General features: G+C 39.8%; 2 protein-coding genes across 2 annotated transcripts in view; both read left to right on the top strand.

Annotated features, from left to right (window-relative positions):
- Exoc2 (exocyst complex component 2) overlaps positions 1-13958 on the top strand; it is a 153571-nt gene that overhangs the window by 13439 nt on the left and 126174 nt on the right. The window lies entirely within an intron of this gene.
- Positions 5850-7639, top strand: Hus1b (HUS1 checkpoint clamp component B). The gene has a single exon (XM_050142278.1). It carries the CDS (start codon positions 6809-6811, stop codon positions 7637-7639), a length of 831 nt encoding a protein of 276 aa, XP_049998235.1. The 5' UTR covers positions 5850-6808.

A 13958-nucleotide genomic window follows, 5' to 3' on the forward strand; every position in this document is an offset into this window, starting at 1 on the left:
CTTCCTGTTAAAGAGAGGAGGAGAAATATCCCAGCACCACAGGTGTTTGAGGATAAGTTGAACCACCTGACCAGAGGAACAAAACTAAACCGGAAATGATTATCTTCCTTTGTTTCCCCTCTCTGTTTAAACTGCTGGCTAAAGACGAGGTGGAAGAGCTTTAGGGTGTTTCCAACTCCCTCAATAAAGCACAGCTTAAAGATGCAGTTCTTGATTTTTGTTGGTATGTCTTGCAGCAGGGCACACACAGGTTTGATGTTTGTATTTGTTTAGTCAGTTTGCATGATTGAAATTTGGCTAGTTGTGTTAGAGTAGCCTTGGAGGCCATTGCAGATCTAAGGGCTCTGTTGAGGCCCATTAAGAACAAGCTGTTTCCGCCTGGTCAAAGAATGGCATCTACCTCTGACCCTGGATGGAGACATGACATTCTGATCTGCCCCAAAGATTAGAATATTGTATAGTGTTGTCTCCTCCCTTGAGAGCTGGGCCTGTCAATCACCTGGTCAAGAGACCACCCTTCAGGAAGCCAAGCCAAGGAGGTAGGAATAATTATCCCCTCAACCGGATAATTTATTTACCCTTCCGAGAGGCTTTTCCTCTGTTGCAGTCATTTGCAGAGCTCCCAGCATCTAATGGATGGATGCCTGTTGGCTTTTTTTTTTTTTTTTTTTTTTTGGTTGCTCAGAAAAGTGTTACTTTTAAATTTTTCTTCTTTGGGATAGTTCTGTTTCCTTTTGTGTATTTGCCAAGGCCTGGGCACTTCCTGCACACTCTGCTTTCTCATGCTTTTCTCAGAAGCTCCACTCCCCTCTGCCATAGCTGCTTGCTCTTCTCCATCCTCCTGCTGCTGGCAACTGCTGAGATTTTCGGCTAGTTGGACCTGTTGTCTTATCTTTCAGACTCTTAATAAAATTCGCCTTGGGCTTTCTTCCAAGTCTGTTTCTAAATTCTTTCATTAATGAGACTAAGAACTTAAAGTGTGAACCTTGATTTCCCTGTAACTATTGCGTGTGAATTGTGACTGATTTAACATTTTTTGCTTAATTTCTTGTTTTGCATTTATTAGTTCTCTTTGGCCCTGGAATAGCAATATAAAGCTTAATTAAGAATAGATTCTGCTATTTCTTATTTTGCCCTTTTTGGATCATAGGACATATTCAGTTTCATGTTTAATTATGTAAGTCACAAGCAATATTTTTGGTCATTGTTTGCCATCATGTTGACCTGTCTGGAGCCTAGTGGCTAAAACTGATACAGAATAGACACCATCACAGCCACAGTGTAGCCCCATTGTCTGCTTGTTCCTTTTTAGACAGGATCTGAAGGTACTAGAGACGGAGCCTAGGGAGTCTGGGCCCATAGGACGCAGGGGTTAGGTTCCTTCAAAGGAAACATAAGACATAATTTCAGAAAGGCCATGATGTTAGCATAAGGTCGTGAATTTGAGGGACACTGCTGTGTTGTGAATCTCCAGTTTTACCTACAGGTTTGTGTCTGAGTGCTTGGTCTTCAGTTGTGTCTTACTGTCATTTCTGTTGTTGTGATAAAATACCCTGATAGAAAGCAACTTAGAGGAGAGAGGCTCATTTTAGCTCACCATTCCTGATATGTCCATTGTTGTGGAGAAGTCCAGGTAGCAGGGACTCAAGGCATTTAGTTGCATTACACTGATAGCCAGAATCAGAGAGAAATGGATGTGAACACGCTGCCTGCTTTTGTGTTCAGCTTATTTTCTCCACTCTTACGCAGTTCGTGCAGCTGAGCTACTGGTGTAGTGCATAGAGACCAACTATGCTGTTCAGTGTCTTGCCATACACAGAGCAGCCTTTACCACAAAGATTGTTTTTTTCCAAACTTGGATTATTGCTGCAGTGGAGAACTCCAGTCTCGGATGAGAAGCACCAGATACTCTGGTACTTCCTGACCTGAGCAAGGCTTGAGTGCTGTTGGAACACCATGAGCATCATCAGAGCTGCCATCCTGGAGAAGGCTTCCAGGGCAGATTTAGCAGGGTTTAGACAGTAGGAGAGCTCGGGAGAATGACCGTCAGGCAGGAACAGTGCAGAAGTTGAGAGACTTGGCGGAGGCTGGCTGGTACCCTGGTTTTAATAATCAGTAAGAGTTTGACATCAAGTAAGACTATAAAGAAGCAAGGTTATTAAACACTGCAGTCTGAAGCAGTAATCTAGGAACATGCCCAGAACAGTAATTAGTGTTCACGGCAACAGAAAAAAGTGTGGCAACTTCTGTGATGATTTTTTTATTTCTTGCTGTGCTGGGGATTAAAACCAGAGCTTTTCCTATGGTAGGCAAATGCTCTACCACTGAGCCACATTTCCAGCTCAGAATTTATTAGAGGTGAGTTTTGTCTCATGTGATACTGGAAAGGCAAATGCAGGGTAGAAACATCTTGGCCAACATACTTGAAAATTACAGATATATTTTTAAAGTATAAACCCTCTTACTTAGAAATTTCTTTTACAGGAAATGTCTCATTATTTGTGACCTCTAGTAAGTGAAACCCTGCTATATTATGCTGTATTTTACAAACATATTTTCAAAAATCCTCATTATCATTGGCCTCTAGTAAGTAAAATAAAGTAAAACCTTGCCATATCATGCTCAATGCTTGTAAACAATTTCAAAAACTATTAGAAAGTTTCTGTCCCTCCTTATCCTGAGGGTTTTGTGGTCCTTAGAAATCTCTTCTACTTATAGAGAGTAAAAGAGTTTTTATTTTGTGTGTGTGTGCATACGTGCATGCATGTGTACGTGTGTAGATGCCTGGGATCGACATCATGCATCTTTCTTTACTTTTTGAGACAGCTTTGAGCTCAGGGATGACATTACAAGTACATATTGTACCATTATGCCCTGCTTTTATAAGGATTCTGAGGATCTGGATCAGGTCCTTCTGCTCAGCCTACCCGTCTTCCAGCCCTCATGTTTTGTTTGTTTTTCAGTTGTTCTTAAGAGACACCATTACCAAGGCAACTTTTAGAAGAAAGAGTTTGTTGGTGCTTACAATTTAGAGGGTGAGTCATGACTATCATGGGCAGGGAGCATGTGAGCAGGCAGGCATGGTGCTGGCGCAGTCATTGAGAGCTCACATCCCGAGACACAACAGTGAGACAGAGTGTGGGGAGGAGGGAGAGCACACAGTAAATAACTAGGGATGGTTGTGGGCTTTTGAAACCACAAAACCTATCCCTGAGTGGCACCAAAACAGTTCCACCAACTGGGGACCAAGCATTCAAATATATGAGTCTGTGGAGGCCGTTCTCATTTGAACCACGACATCTCATCTTTAATTTTCCAGTAGCTGAAAATATTACAATATACTGCTGCAGTTTATGGCTTACTTGCTACATTGGTCAAATATTTTGATAATACAGTTTTAAAAGGAAAATTACTAATAAAAATACATACAGTTCAAAATACAATGTTATGATATTTCTTTCTATTAATCTTTCATAAATATAAATTTTAAAGCATAGTGCACACTTCTGGTTTTTACCTTTAATTCAATACACTCATATTCCATTAAAATAATTTAAATTTTAGGTTCCCCTTATATACTAAAGCTTGGAGTTATTATAAAGATTATTTTTGAAGTTTAGTAATATAAGTTTTATAAAAATACTTTGTAGTTTCTAGTCTGGAATGCAAGAAACTTAGAGATTACTCCCTTTTGTTCCTCTGGTAAGAAAAATACTTTAGTTTTTTTCTTTTTTAAAAAAGAAAGTCCCTGACTTAAATCCTATATTTATCACAAGGCAGACTGCTGCCCTACATGCAGAGACAAACCGGTGGATATAGAGGTTCGCCATTGTTAGCACAGCAGACCCTGCTCCATGGTTACCTAGCACTGGGTTAATCAGCATACCATGGGCGACAATTTGGAGAAAAACAAACATTACAAACATGCTTAGGTATAACATAGATATGAGAATTAATAGCTTACAACTCCAATTACATGTCAAAGGCTCTAATGGAAACAATACCTGACATATTAACAAATAAGTGTTGTAAATGAACATTGTATCCTACACCTTCCTGTTCCATCCCATCCCATCCAGCATTTCATCCATTCTATCCCTGTATCACATTTTATCTCAGCATTCTCTGTCATCCCATCTAGTTCATCGTTTTGTTCCGTCCCATCCTAAAATTACGTCCCATTCCAAAATTCTTTTCCATACCAGTAACCTGCTCTTTCATCTGTGTTGGTTGGCTTCCTGTCACTATGATGATATACCTGATACAATTATAAAGAGAAAAGGTTTATTTTTGGTCATATTCTAAGGTTTGGGGCCAGGCAGCACGGCATGGCAGGCATGCGTGGAGGAGCAACACCAGTTCTCTCATGTTCCAGGGAGCAGGAAGAAACAGAACAGAGGCGAGGATCCCGTAGTCTCTTTGAATGTGTGTCCCAGTGGCCTGAGGGCTAGGCCCCACCTTCTAAAGGTCCTCTGCAGCCCCCAGTAGCACCACCCTGGATAGCAAACATTTAACACAGTAGCTTTTGTGGGTCACTCTATGTCCAAGCTACAGTAGATGCTGACCTGAACGTCTCATGGACTTTGGCACCTGCAATGTGTTCAGTTCTAGAAGCAGGCTAGGTACCATATACTGTGGTCCCCTTCTTCTGGGACCAAAAGTACAAGGGTCCCGTGGTAGATACAGCAAGTGTTGCAGTCATCCTCTATATGAAAATCACTGCATCCCTGACTTTTGATGGATAGAACATAGTGTAAATGCAGGAGCAGACAGAGGATTATAATACAGTCCCCTGTATCTGTGATATATGAAAACTTGAAATATCTAGTCTTTAATAATCTGATCATCAGAAAGATGAGCGTGTTAGAGGGAATCCTGAGGGTACTGATGGACAAATGGAGGCTATGAAGCGTGTGATGGTTTAAATGAGAATGCCCCCCTCCCCCGCACTCGTATAGGCTCATATATATGTGTTCTTAGTTTTTACTTGATGAACTGTTTGGGAGGATTAGGAGGTGTGTTATTGCTGGCAGGTTTTGAGGTTTGAAAAGCCCATGCCAGGCCCAGTTCCGTTCGTCCTGTCTGTCTGTCCATCCTTGCTGCCTGTGGATCAAGGCTATATAAAGCTCTCAACTGTCTGCTTTCCACTCTTAAATTGTTAACAAGCCCCCAGTTAAATGTTTCCTTTGGAAGGAGCTGCCTTGGACTTAGTCTCTTTGCAGTAGTAGAACAGAAAGATAAGATAAAGAGGAACTGAAAGCTTACATAGAGCCACTGGTTGCTATAATCTATCCAAGACTGCTGTCCATGGGCTAAGATTGGGATGAGATTCAGGGCTCATTTGGGGCCAGAAGTGAGATCAAGGAGTAACCAGTCATGAGACCATGGGCTCTAAGAGACCTTAGAGAGCTTGCATCACTGTGGAATCCCTGCCTCGTTGAAAACAGTAGGGCTAAACAAACATCTCTGTAATAGAATGAATATAGAAATTTGAGCTGCGTACTCCATATTTCACATGTTCAGGACTCTAGGAACAAGAGAAAAAAAAGACAAATACATTTCACATATAAATACCTATTTTTTTAAGTATAAAGAGCACCATAAGCAATATGAAAGAAAGCCAAGGATTAATCTGGGCAGGGTTTACAGGGACAGAGGGCTAATGTTCTTGCCAGAGATTTTATTCTTTTGTTATTCATTTATTTATTTGAGATAAAAATCTCACTATGCAGCTTAGACTGGCCTTGGAATGTAATCCTAGCTTTTCTTAAACCTATGATCCTCCCTGCCTCTGGCTCCCAGTGTTAGAATTATTGGCATGTGTCACCAGCCAGACCTTTCCAGAGATCTTAAAAATCAAGCAACAAACTCCAGAAAAAGCCATGAAAGTAAAATTGACATACATACCGTGCAAGTTGAACCTAAGTTATTCTTCCCATCGCATTGCTACATACAAAATAGATTGTTAGGTAATGGTGCTGGTGGGAAGTCATGTTGATAGAATTTTCTCTACGACAGTTTGGTAACATAGAAGAGGTTTATGTGTACATGGTATGACCAGGAGCTCCCCTTTAAATTTAAGCAAGTAAATATTGACAATATTGTGTAACAACTATTCATTGTTAGTCTAATAATAGGGCAAAATTGGATCGTGTGAGTTCCTCTTGTGGAATAATTACTTTATCAGTATAATGGAAAATCAAGCAGTCACAAAAAATGATATAGACTTGTTTTTGTCTAGTGGTATGGAATGATGTCCATTATATATGTAATTTAGGTGCAAATATCAGGTTGTAAAGTGCATGTCTAGTCTAATTTACTTTGTATGACATGTAGTGACATTTGCAAGTAATGTCCAGATTGAACAAGACTATATATATTTGGTATATGCATGTACCAAAATGTTTTTAAAAGGGCTGGTTATCTCAATGATGCTTTAAATTATGGTCACACTGTAGAGTGTCCTTCTTATGAGATGACCGGAAGCAGTGAAGCATTCAAATAGGGCAGGCAGGTGGAGGTCGGGAGGTGAGGATGGGCCCAGAGGCCATCTTCCCATAGCATTTGCCCTAAGTGGCCTCAGATGGAAGTGGGCCTGCACGCAGGTGGAACCCAAGTGTAGTCAGTGCAGGGGCTGGAGGGAGCGGAGGCAGGGCGCACCCCAGGCTGGGTAGGTGAGCCAGCTGCGCCCCGGGCCAGAAGGGTAAAACCGGAAGGGTATGCGGGCTGCACCCGGGCCGGAAAGGTGAACCAGCTGGCTTCTCTGTCAGCTTTCTCTAAACAGTACTCCGCCTACCAGCCGGGCGCCATGAGGTTTCGGGCCAGGATCACCAGCAAGAGTGTTCTAGAACTCTTTATCCAGGTCAGCGGCACCGTCACAAAGCTGGCGAAGGTCTGTGTGCTCCGCGTGTGTCCGGACAGGCTGTGCTTCTGCCCCACAGGCCTTCCTGGTGAGGCCCGGCTGTGGGGTGAGGTGAAGCGGGGCGTCTTCCACCACTTCTGCATGGAGGGTGTTTCGGAGGAGTTCAATGAGATCTATCTAGAGCTGATGTCTGAGCATCTGGCCAGAGCCGTAAAGAATGCGGGCAGTGCTTCATCCCTGAAGCTCCAGCTCACCAACAAGCTTCGTCCCTGCCTCACTGTGGTGGTGGAGCTGCCGTCGTGTCCTGGCCACACCCGCGCCATGGTCCACGATTTGCCTGTGAAGGTGCTTCCTAGAAGGTGGTGGAAAGAGTGCACCGAGCCCCGAGTTTGGGCCTCTGATGTGAGTGTTTATCTGCCATCTTTGAAGACCCTGAAGAACATGGTGGAGAGGATGGCAAACGTGGGCGATCGTGTGCTGGTGGAAGCAAACCTAAATGGCAAAATGAACTTGAGCGTAGAAACTGATGTAGTGACAATTAAAAGCTATTTTAAAAATCTTGGAAATCCTCCAAAGGCTGTTACGGGTGCGACTCAAGGTGAAGACCCAGAGAACATGGTGCAAGTGAGGGTGGACAATAGGAAGCTGCTACTATTTTTTGAAGGACAGCAGATAAACCCCACGGTGGCTCTATGTAATATTTTGAGCAATACTCTGCTTCATCTTGTTTTGGTTCACGATGGTGTCTCTCTTCAGTATTTTATCCCTGCTTCATAAATAGTCAAGCAGTCCTGCTTTTCTTTTTCAAAGAAATCTTAATTCAGGATCTTTCCAGAACTGAAACTGAGTTACTTGAATGAAAAGCCTGCTCCCGGTGGATTATGTAGGGTGTTTGCTTTGTTGAGTGCTCCTTCTGTAAAATGTTAGGAAACAATGGAGAAAAAATTGAATAGTTCGTTTGTCTGCTTTTTGGCTTTGACAGTTAAATTATATTCAACTTTGTTGTTTTGCAAAAAAGGATCGCAATAAAAAATAGCTGAATCATGAAACAATTGTGTTACTTTATTATGAAATACTATTGTGAAGAATGAGAATTATCTCCTCTTAAACATATATTATTTTGAGAGACTTTTAACTTAACAAGCTCAGTTTCTTTGAAAAGTATAAGATGGATTTTGTACTTGTGTGTACATATTTATTAGCATATTATTAAAATTGTTTTGTCTGGGTTCCAATTTTGGGAAACATTTTGAGAAGATTCCAAGATCTTCAGGTTTGTGCCTATGCTTGAACATTATACATCTGACTTTCTAATAGCATGGATTCGAATTGCTTTGGTCCACTGATTGGCAGATTATTTTTTTGTGTATGGATATTTGTAATTTTTTTTAATCCAGAGGATCCCTGCAGCATAAAATTCTTTAAAATGAACAAAATCCATACATATATGTAGATTGTATATATTTGCTAAGTTAACATTTATCAGTGCTTAAGCATGCAGACTAAACATGGTGCCATTCACAATGGAGGTAAATGTGAAGATGCCGTCTGGCCACATAACATTAGCTGTGGTCCATACTGTACTACTGTAAATCAGTATCCACCTTCTTTTGGTGTTGTGGAAAGTCTGAGGTTACTTACAAACTTTCTGTTGCAAAGAGTTGACACCTATAACTTTAGACTTTGGATTTATCATATATAAAGATTGAGTTGGCTATTAATTTTCATATATTTACTTAAGGGACTGTTGTGTGACTTTTCTTGGGGACACGAACAAATGTATGTTTACTGCAGATAGGGAGGACATCTAAAAACTTAAGGAGATTGAATCCAAGTATAGCTTAGAAAACCTATGAGAATATTTGGGGTTGTAGGATCATGCATGACTCAAAAGCAACTAGGTCACTGAAAAGTCCACTCAAGAATTCTTGGAACTCCCTGCTCGTCTTGAATCAAGATTTGCTTATGGGAAAACTTTTGAGTAAACAAAGCTTCCATTTTTATTTTTCCTTTTGCCCATTGTGTTCCATTTTATTTCAACTTAGAGAATAGTAATTATTTAATTATATGTGTATGAGTGCTTTGCTTGCATGCATGTGTGTGCTTGGTGCCCATGTAAGCCAGAAGAGGGAACTGAATCTCTGAGAATTGGAGTTACATACTGTTGTAAGCTGATGTGGGTTGTGGGAATCTGTATCCTCGGGAAGAGCAAGTTCTCTTAACTGCTGAACCATTGCCCCAGAAAATAAAATGGGTATTTCATTACCTGAGGAATAGAAGATATTATAAAGTGTTAGTGCAGTGACGAACAGTCTCATTGAGAGTAGGCTCATTATTGCATATTAAATTTTAGTTTGATAATAGGTAGATTAACTGTTTTGGGGTGTATCCTCATGACTGTATTTTAATCAGTAATGAATAATTTCATATTAGTTTTGATGATGTAATAATTAGAGTTTTGCTTATTTCTAAATTCCACCTGTCTTATGGAGAGGATTACACAAATCAGTTGAAAATTGTCTTAAAATCTCTTGATTCAGGGAGATAAACAATTGTTTAGTCTTAACATTTTTGGTGACTAACCGTTTTTGGAGACTTTAAACTCTGAAGCAGTTTACTTTCTCACTTCTGAGTCAGATGTGGGGGATTGTTTGGTGACTATTTAAAAAATTTGAGGATTATGTGTTCAAACCATTTTCGAAAACTTCAGATCTCCAGGTTGTGTCTTTGTGAGTCTGCACTATAACATGGTGATTTCTTTTGAACAGCTCCAACACCAAGGCAACTTATAGAAGAAGGTTTTTTTTTTGGCTTGCTGCTTCTAGAGTGGTGAGAATCCTTCATGGTAGGGAATCTTGGGCAGCAGGTGACAGTCATGGTGCAGAAGTAGCTAAAATTCATTGCGTATTACTGGGGCAGTTTGTTCAGATGAAGGACTTGGCATTCATTGGATTAATAAAATGTTTTCTTTCTTTGTGAATACAAGTACATCCCTTCTGCTAGCCCGAGTCACCATTGTCAAGAATTACCGACAGTAACATTCCTGTTAGTTATCTTTCCCCTGTAATATCAATGGTAGTTACCTACTTTCATTAAATTGTCATGCTACTGTTCTTCTGGCAACAAAGAGAGCAGAGTATTTGTACTTAGAAATTTGGTTCTTTAGGTGAACTACACCAGATTCTGAAAATAGTCCAAAAAAAGTCACATGCTTACCCAATTTGGGCTATAATTTCAAGTGTGTCAGTAAGATAATCAAATCACCCAAAGAACCCAATTTTCCATGTCAATTAAAGGAAGGGTTTTCCTTTGTCAAGAACTGGTTTGTGGATGTTAATCCATGAGACAAGTTAATTATTCAATCTTTTCTTGTCTATTTTCAATGCATTAAGTGTTATAGTATCTTTGGGATATTATTGTTATTTGTTAAAACAGTTGTTAGAACTCCCACTCCCCAAATATATGTCTTTGTAGGTCCTTAAATTTTTATTAATACATTACCAGGCCAAATTTCACACTGTAGTTTCCAAGCATATACTTAAGTATTTGAAAAACTCATATGTTCTTTTAGATGAATAGTCAGCAGTAGTTATCCCTTTAAAAGAATAATTATTTGAAAAATGCTATTTTATGTAAAATTAACTATTTATTTGTAGCCTATTGATTATCACTATTATTTAAATCAATTTATTGGTTGCTTGTTTGTGCACTTTGTCAGTGATCGGTATAAATATATTTATTGTGAGATTTTTTAATTAATATGAGCTAAATAGGATGTTAGCCTGTTGTGTTTGTGTTTTAATTTAAAATAATACTTCAAAATTAAAAAAAAAAGCAAGAATATTAAAAGTAACAATTCTTGCCTAACCCTTAGCCACATCATCAAATACTTTCTTTTTGGCCCATTTTCTTTATCCTTTCCATTGAATTGTTTGTTCTGTCTGATGCCATTTGAAAATAAAGAACAACACTTCCTAAATACTTTAGTGTGTAGCCACTAAGTACAGGGCTCATATTGTCAACTACATTACGTCCTACAGACTTTAGTATGCAGTTACTAAGCATAGGGTTTATATTGCATAGTGTAGTTATATCAGTTGCACCACTTTGTAAATATTTCAACAGAGTCACTAAGCACATGGGTTCATATTGTCGCAGGACCATTATCTACTTTGGAAAGTTTACCAGTGATACCATACTGCCTAATCCCCAATTCAAATACAGTGGGTGACAATCCTTCCGATGATGTAGTTGATAGGAAATGTTCTATTCTGGGATCCCATCCAATAGTCATGACTAGATGGAATGGATATTTAGCTCTAGTGTTGGTGTAAGTGGAGCCCCCAGCAGAGGATACTCAGTCTTTTTTTCTTTAACCTGGCACTTTCTGAGTGTACCTTGCAGTCAGTTCTTTTATAAAATTGCTTTTCATTATAGGTTTATCTAATATTCTTATTAATTTGACTTGGGCACTATGCCTATTTTCCTTTGAAGTTCATTTATAGGGAGATGTTTAAATACTATGTGATATGTGAATATCCATTTTTTTTTCAAATCATGTACTTACTTGTTTTAATGTTCCCTGAGTGGTTTGTCTTTGTAATGATGTATTAATGGTCATAGGCTAGTAAAGGACTTTCCACAGTAATCATTCTGTTTATCTGTTCACTGATTTCATTACTAGAATAGAGTTGTGTTGTGTGTGTTTTACTCTTATGGTTTTTTAGGGCCTGCTACCCAGCTACCAAATAAATCACACACGGAGATTTATTCTTAGCTATAAACTCGCGGCCTCAGCTTGGCTTGTTTCTTTCCATCTTTCCTTAACTTAAATTATCCTGACTTCTTTTCTCCCCTGGGCTTTTATCTTTCTCTATTTCTGTATACCTTTTTTTAGTTCTTTCTCTGTGTAGCTGTGTGGCTGGCCCCTGATGTCCTCCTCTCCTTGTTTTCTTGCTCCTCTTCCCCCACCCCTAAATTTCTCCTATCTATACTCTCTGCCTGCCAGCCCCACCTACCCTTGCTCCTGCCTTGCTATTGGCCGTTCAGTGCTTTATTAGACCATCAGGTGTTTTAGACAGGCAAAGAATCACAGCTTCACAGAGTTAAATGCAGTGCAAACAAATCTCACACACCTGAAAATAAAATTCCCCAACAGAGTTGTTTTTAAAAACATAGGCAACCTATTGCTATTGGTTTTGGTCCCCCACCCCCACCCCACCCCATGTGTGGGTTTTTTNTTGGTTTTTCGAGACAGGGTTTCTCTGTGGCTTTGGAGCCTGTCCTGGAACTAGCTCTGTAGACCACGCTGGTCTCGAACTCACAGAGATCCGCCTGCCTCTGCCTCCCGAGTGCTGGGATTAAAGGCGTGCGCCACCACCGCCCGGCTCCATGTGTGGTTTTAAAAGCAGGCAAGGAGTACCAGGACACTCAAGAGAAACCTTTGTTTTATTGGGCCTAATATTGTGTCCCTGGAGGTATATATGTCTTCTTTTATATGTAAGGGCCATCTTTCTGGAAAGAATTTTAATAGTTTGTTGCACACAAGGAGATTGAGAGCAGATGGCTTTTCTGAAGATTCCATTCCTCAGGTGATTTCAGCTTGCAATACTATGGCAAGTGCTTCTATCAATTGTATGCCTCAGGTATATGTTTATTTATATAGCTTATGCATTGTAGATTTGTGTATACATATATGCGTACATATGAATTTATTTGTATAAAACTTGTTTTGAAATAGGGTCTCATTGTATAGCCCAGACTACTTTTGAACTCCTGGGATTACAAATGTGTGCTCTCTTATCCCTAAACTGAGTTTATTTATCTTCTGTGAAGTATCTTCTAATGTTTGGCTTATTTAAAAAATATTTTGCTATTAAGTTGCACAAATTTTTTTGTATAAGCTACTTATTTACATATATTTATTATGGAATATTTCCCCCCGCCCACCACCAGGAAACTTAGTGAAGTTAAAAAAAAGTCAGTTTTAAAAAACCTTCTGGTCCATGAATTGTGATGCAGATCTTCACTTATCTCTGTAGTTTTTTTTTAAAGAGTTCTTATATGTTTCATTGCTCATAATAGTAATTTCAATTAAAAAAATTTTTTTGACACAAATGCTTATTCTTACTAGGCTGTCTTCGAAGTCACTATGTAGCCAAGGATGACCTTGAACTTCTGATCATTTTGCCTGTGTCTCAAGTCCTGGACTACGGGCAAAGGCTACCGCCCTCAGTTTATGTACTGTTGTGGATCTAACCCAGGTCTCTATGCATGTTAGGCAAGCATTCCCACTGAACTACTTTTTTTTTTGCCCTCAATAAGAAATTGACTTATTTTTTAAAAAAATCCAAATGCTGGCCTTGTCCAGAAAATGTTAACAGGTTTCTTTATAGTTGTTACGAAGTTGAACTGTTGAAATGTGTTCACTGGAACATTCTGCTTGCATTGGTGCTTTACATCTGCATTTATATAAAAAATTCACACGCAAATGAAAATGGAAAAACTGCCAATTCCTGATTTCTGTCCCCGATTTTTCCACTCTCAGTCATATACTTAGGAGCCTTTTGACCCCATGGAAAAAACATCTAACATTCAGAAGTGCTGATAACAGGAAGAGGAGGAAAACATTTTTTTGAGAATGAAATGTTTCCCCTCATAGTGGACTCTTAAGCACGTTCTCCGCGTATGCGCCGTGCTAGCTGGATATCCTTTGGCGTAATTGTTACACATTTGGCATGGGTAGCACACAGGTTGGTATTTTCAAAAAGGCCAACCAGATAGGCCTCACTTGCCTCCTGCAAAGCACCAATAGCTGCGCTCAGGAAGTGCAGATCTGTTTTGAAGTCCTGAGCAATTTGTTGCACCAGACCCTGGAAGGGGAGTTTACAAATGAGAATTTCAGTGGAATACTGATAGTGTCTGATTTCCTGGAGTGCCACAGTAGTAGGCCTTATAACGATGAGGTTTCTTCACCCCTCCAGTAGAGGGCGCACTATTGGGAGCCGCTTTTGTAGCCAGTTGTTTCCTGGGTGCTTTACCACTGGTGGATTTACGGGCAGTCAGCTTTGTATGAGCCACGGTATGAGCACCTCCT

This window comes from Alexandromys fortis, unplaced genomic scaffold, assembly GCF_014885135.2.
Source record: "Alexandromys fortis isolate MF-2015 unplaced genomic scaffold, M_Fortis_MF-2015_v1.1 scaffold_5, whole genome shotgun sequence".
Lineage (NCBI taxonomy): Eukaryota > Metazoa > Chordata > Mammalia > Rodentia > Cricetidae > Alexandromys > Alexandromys fortis.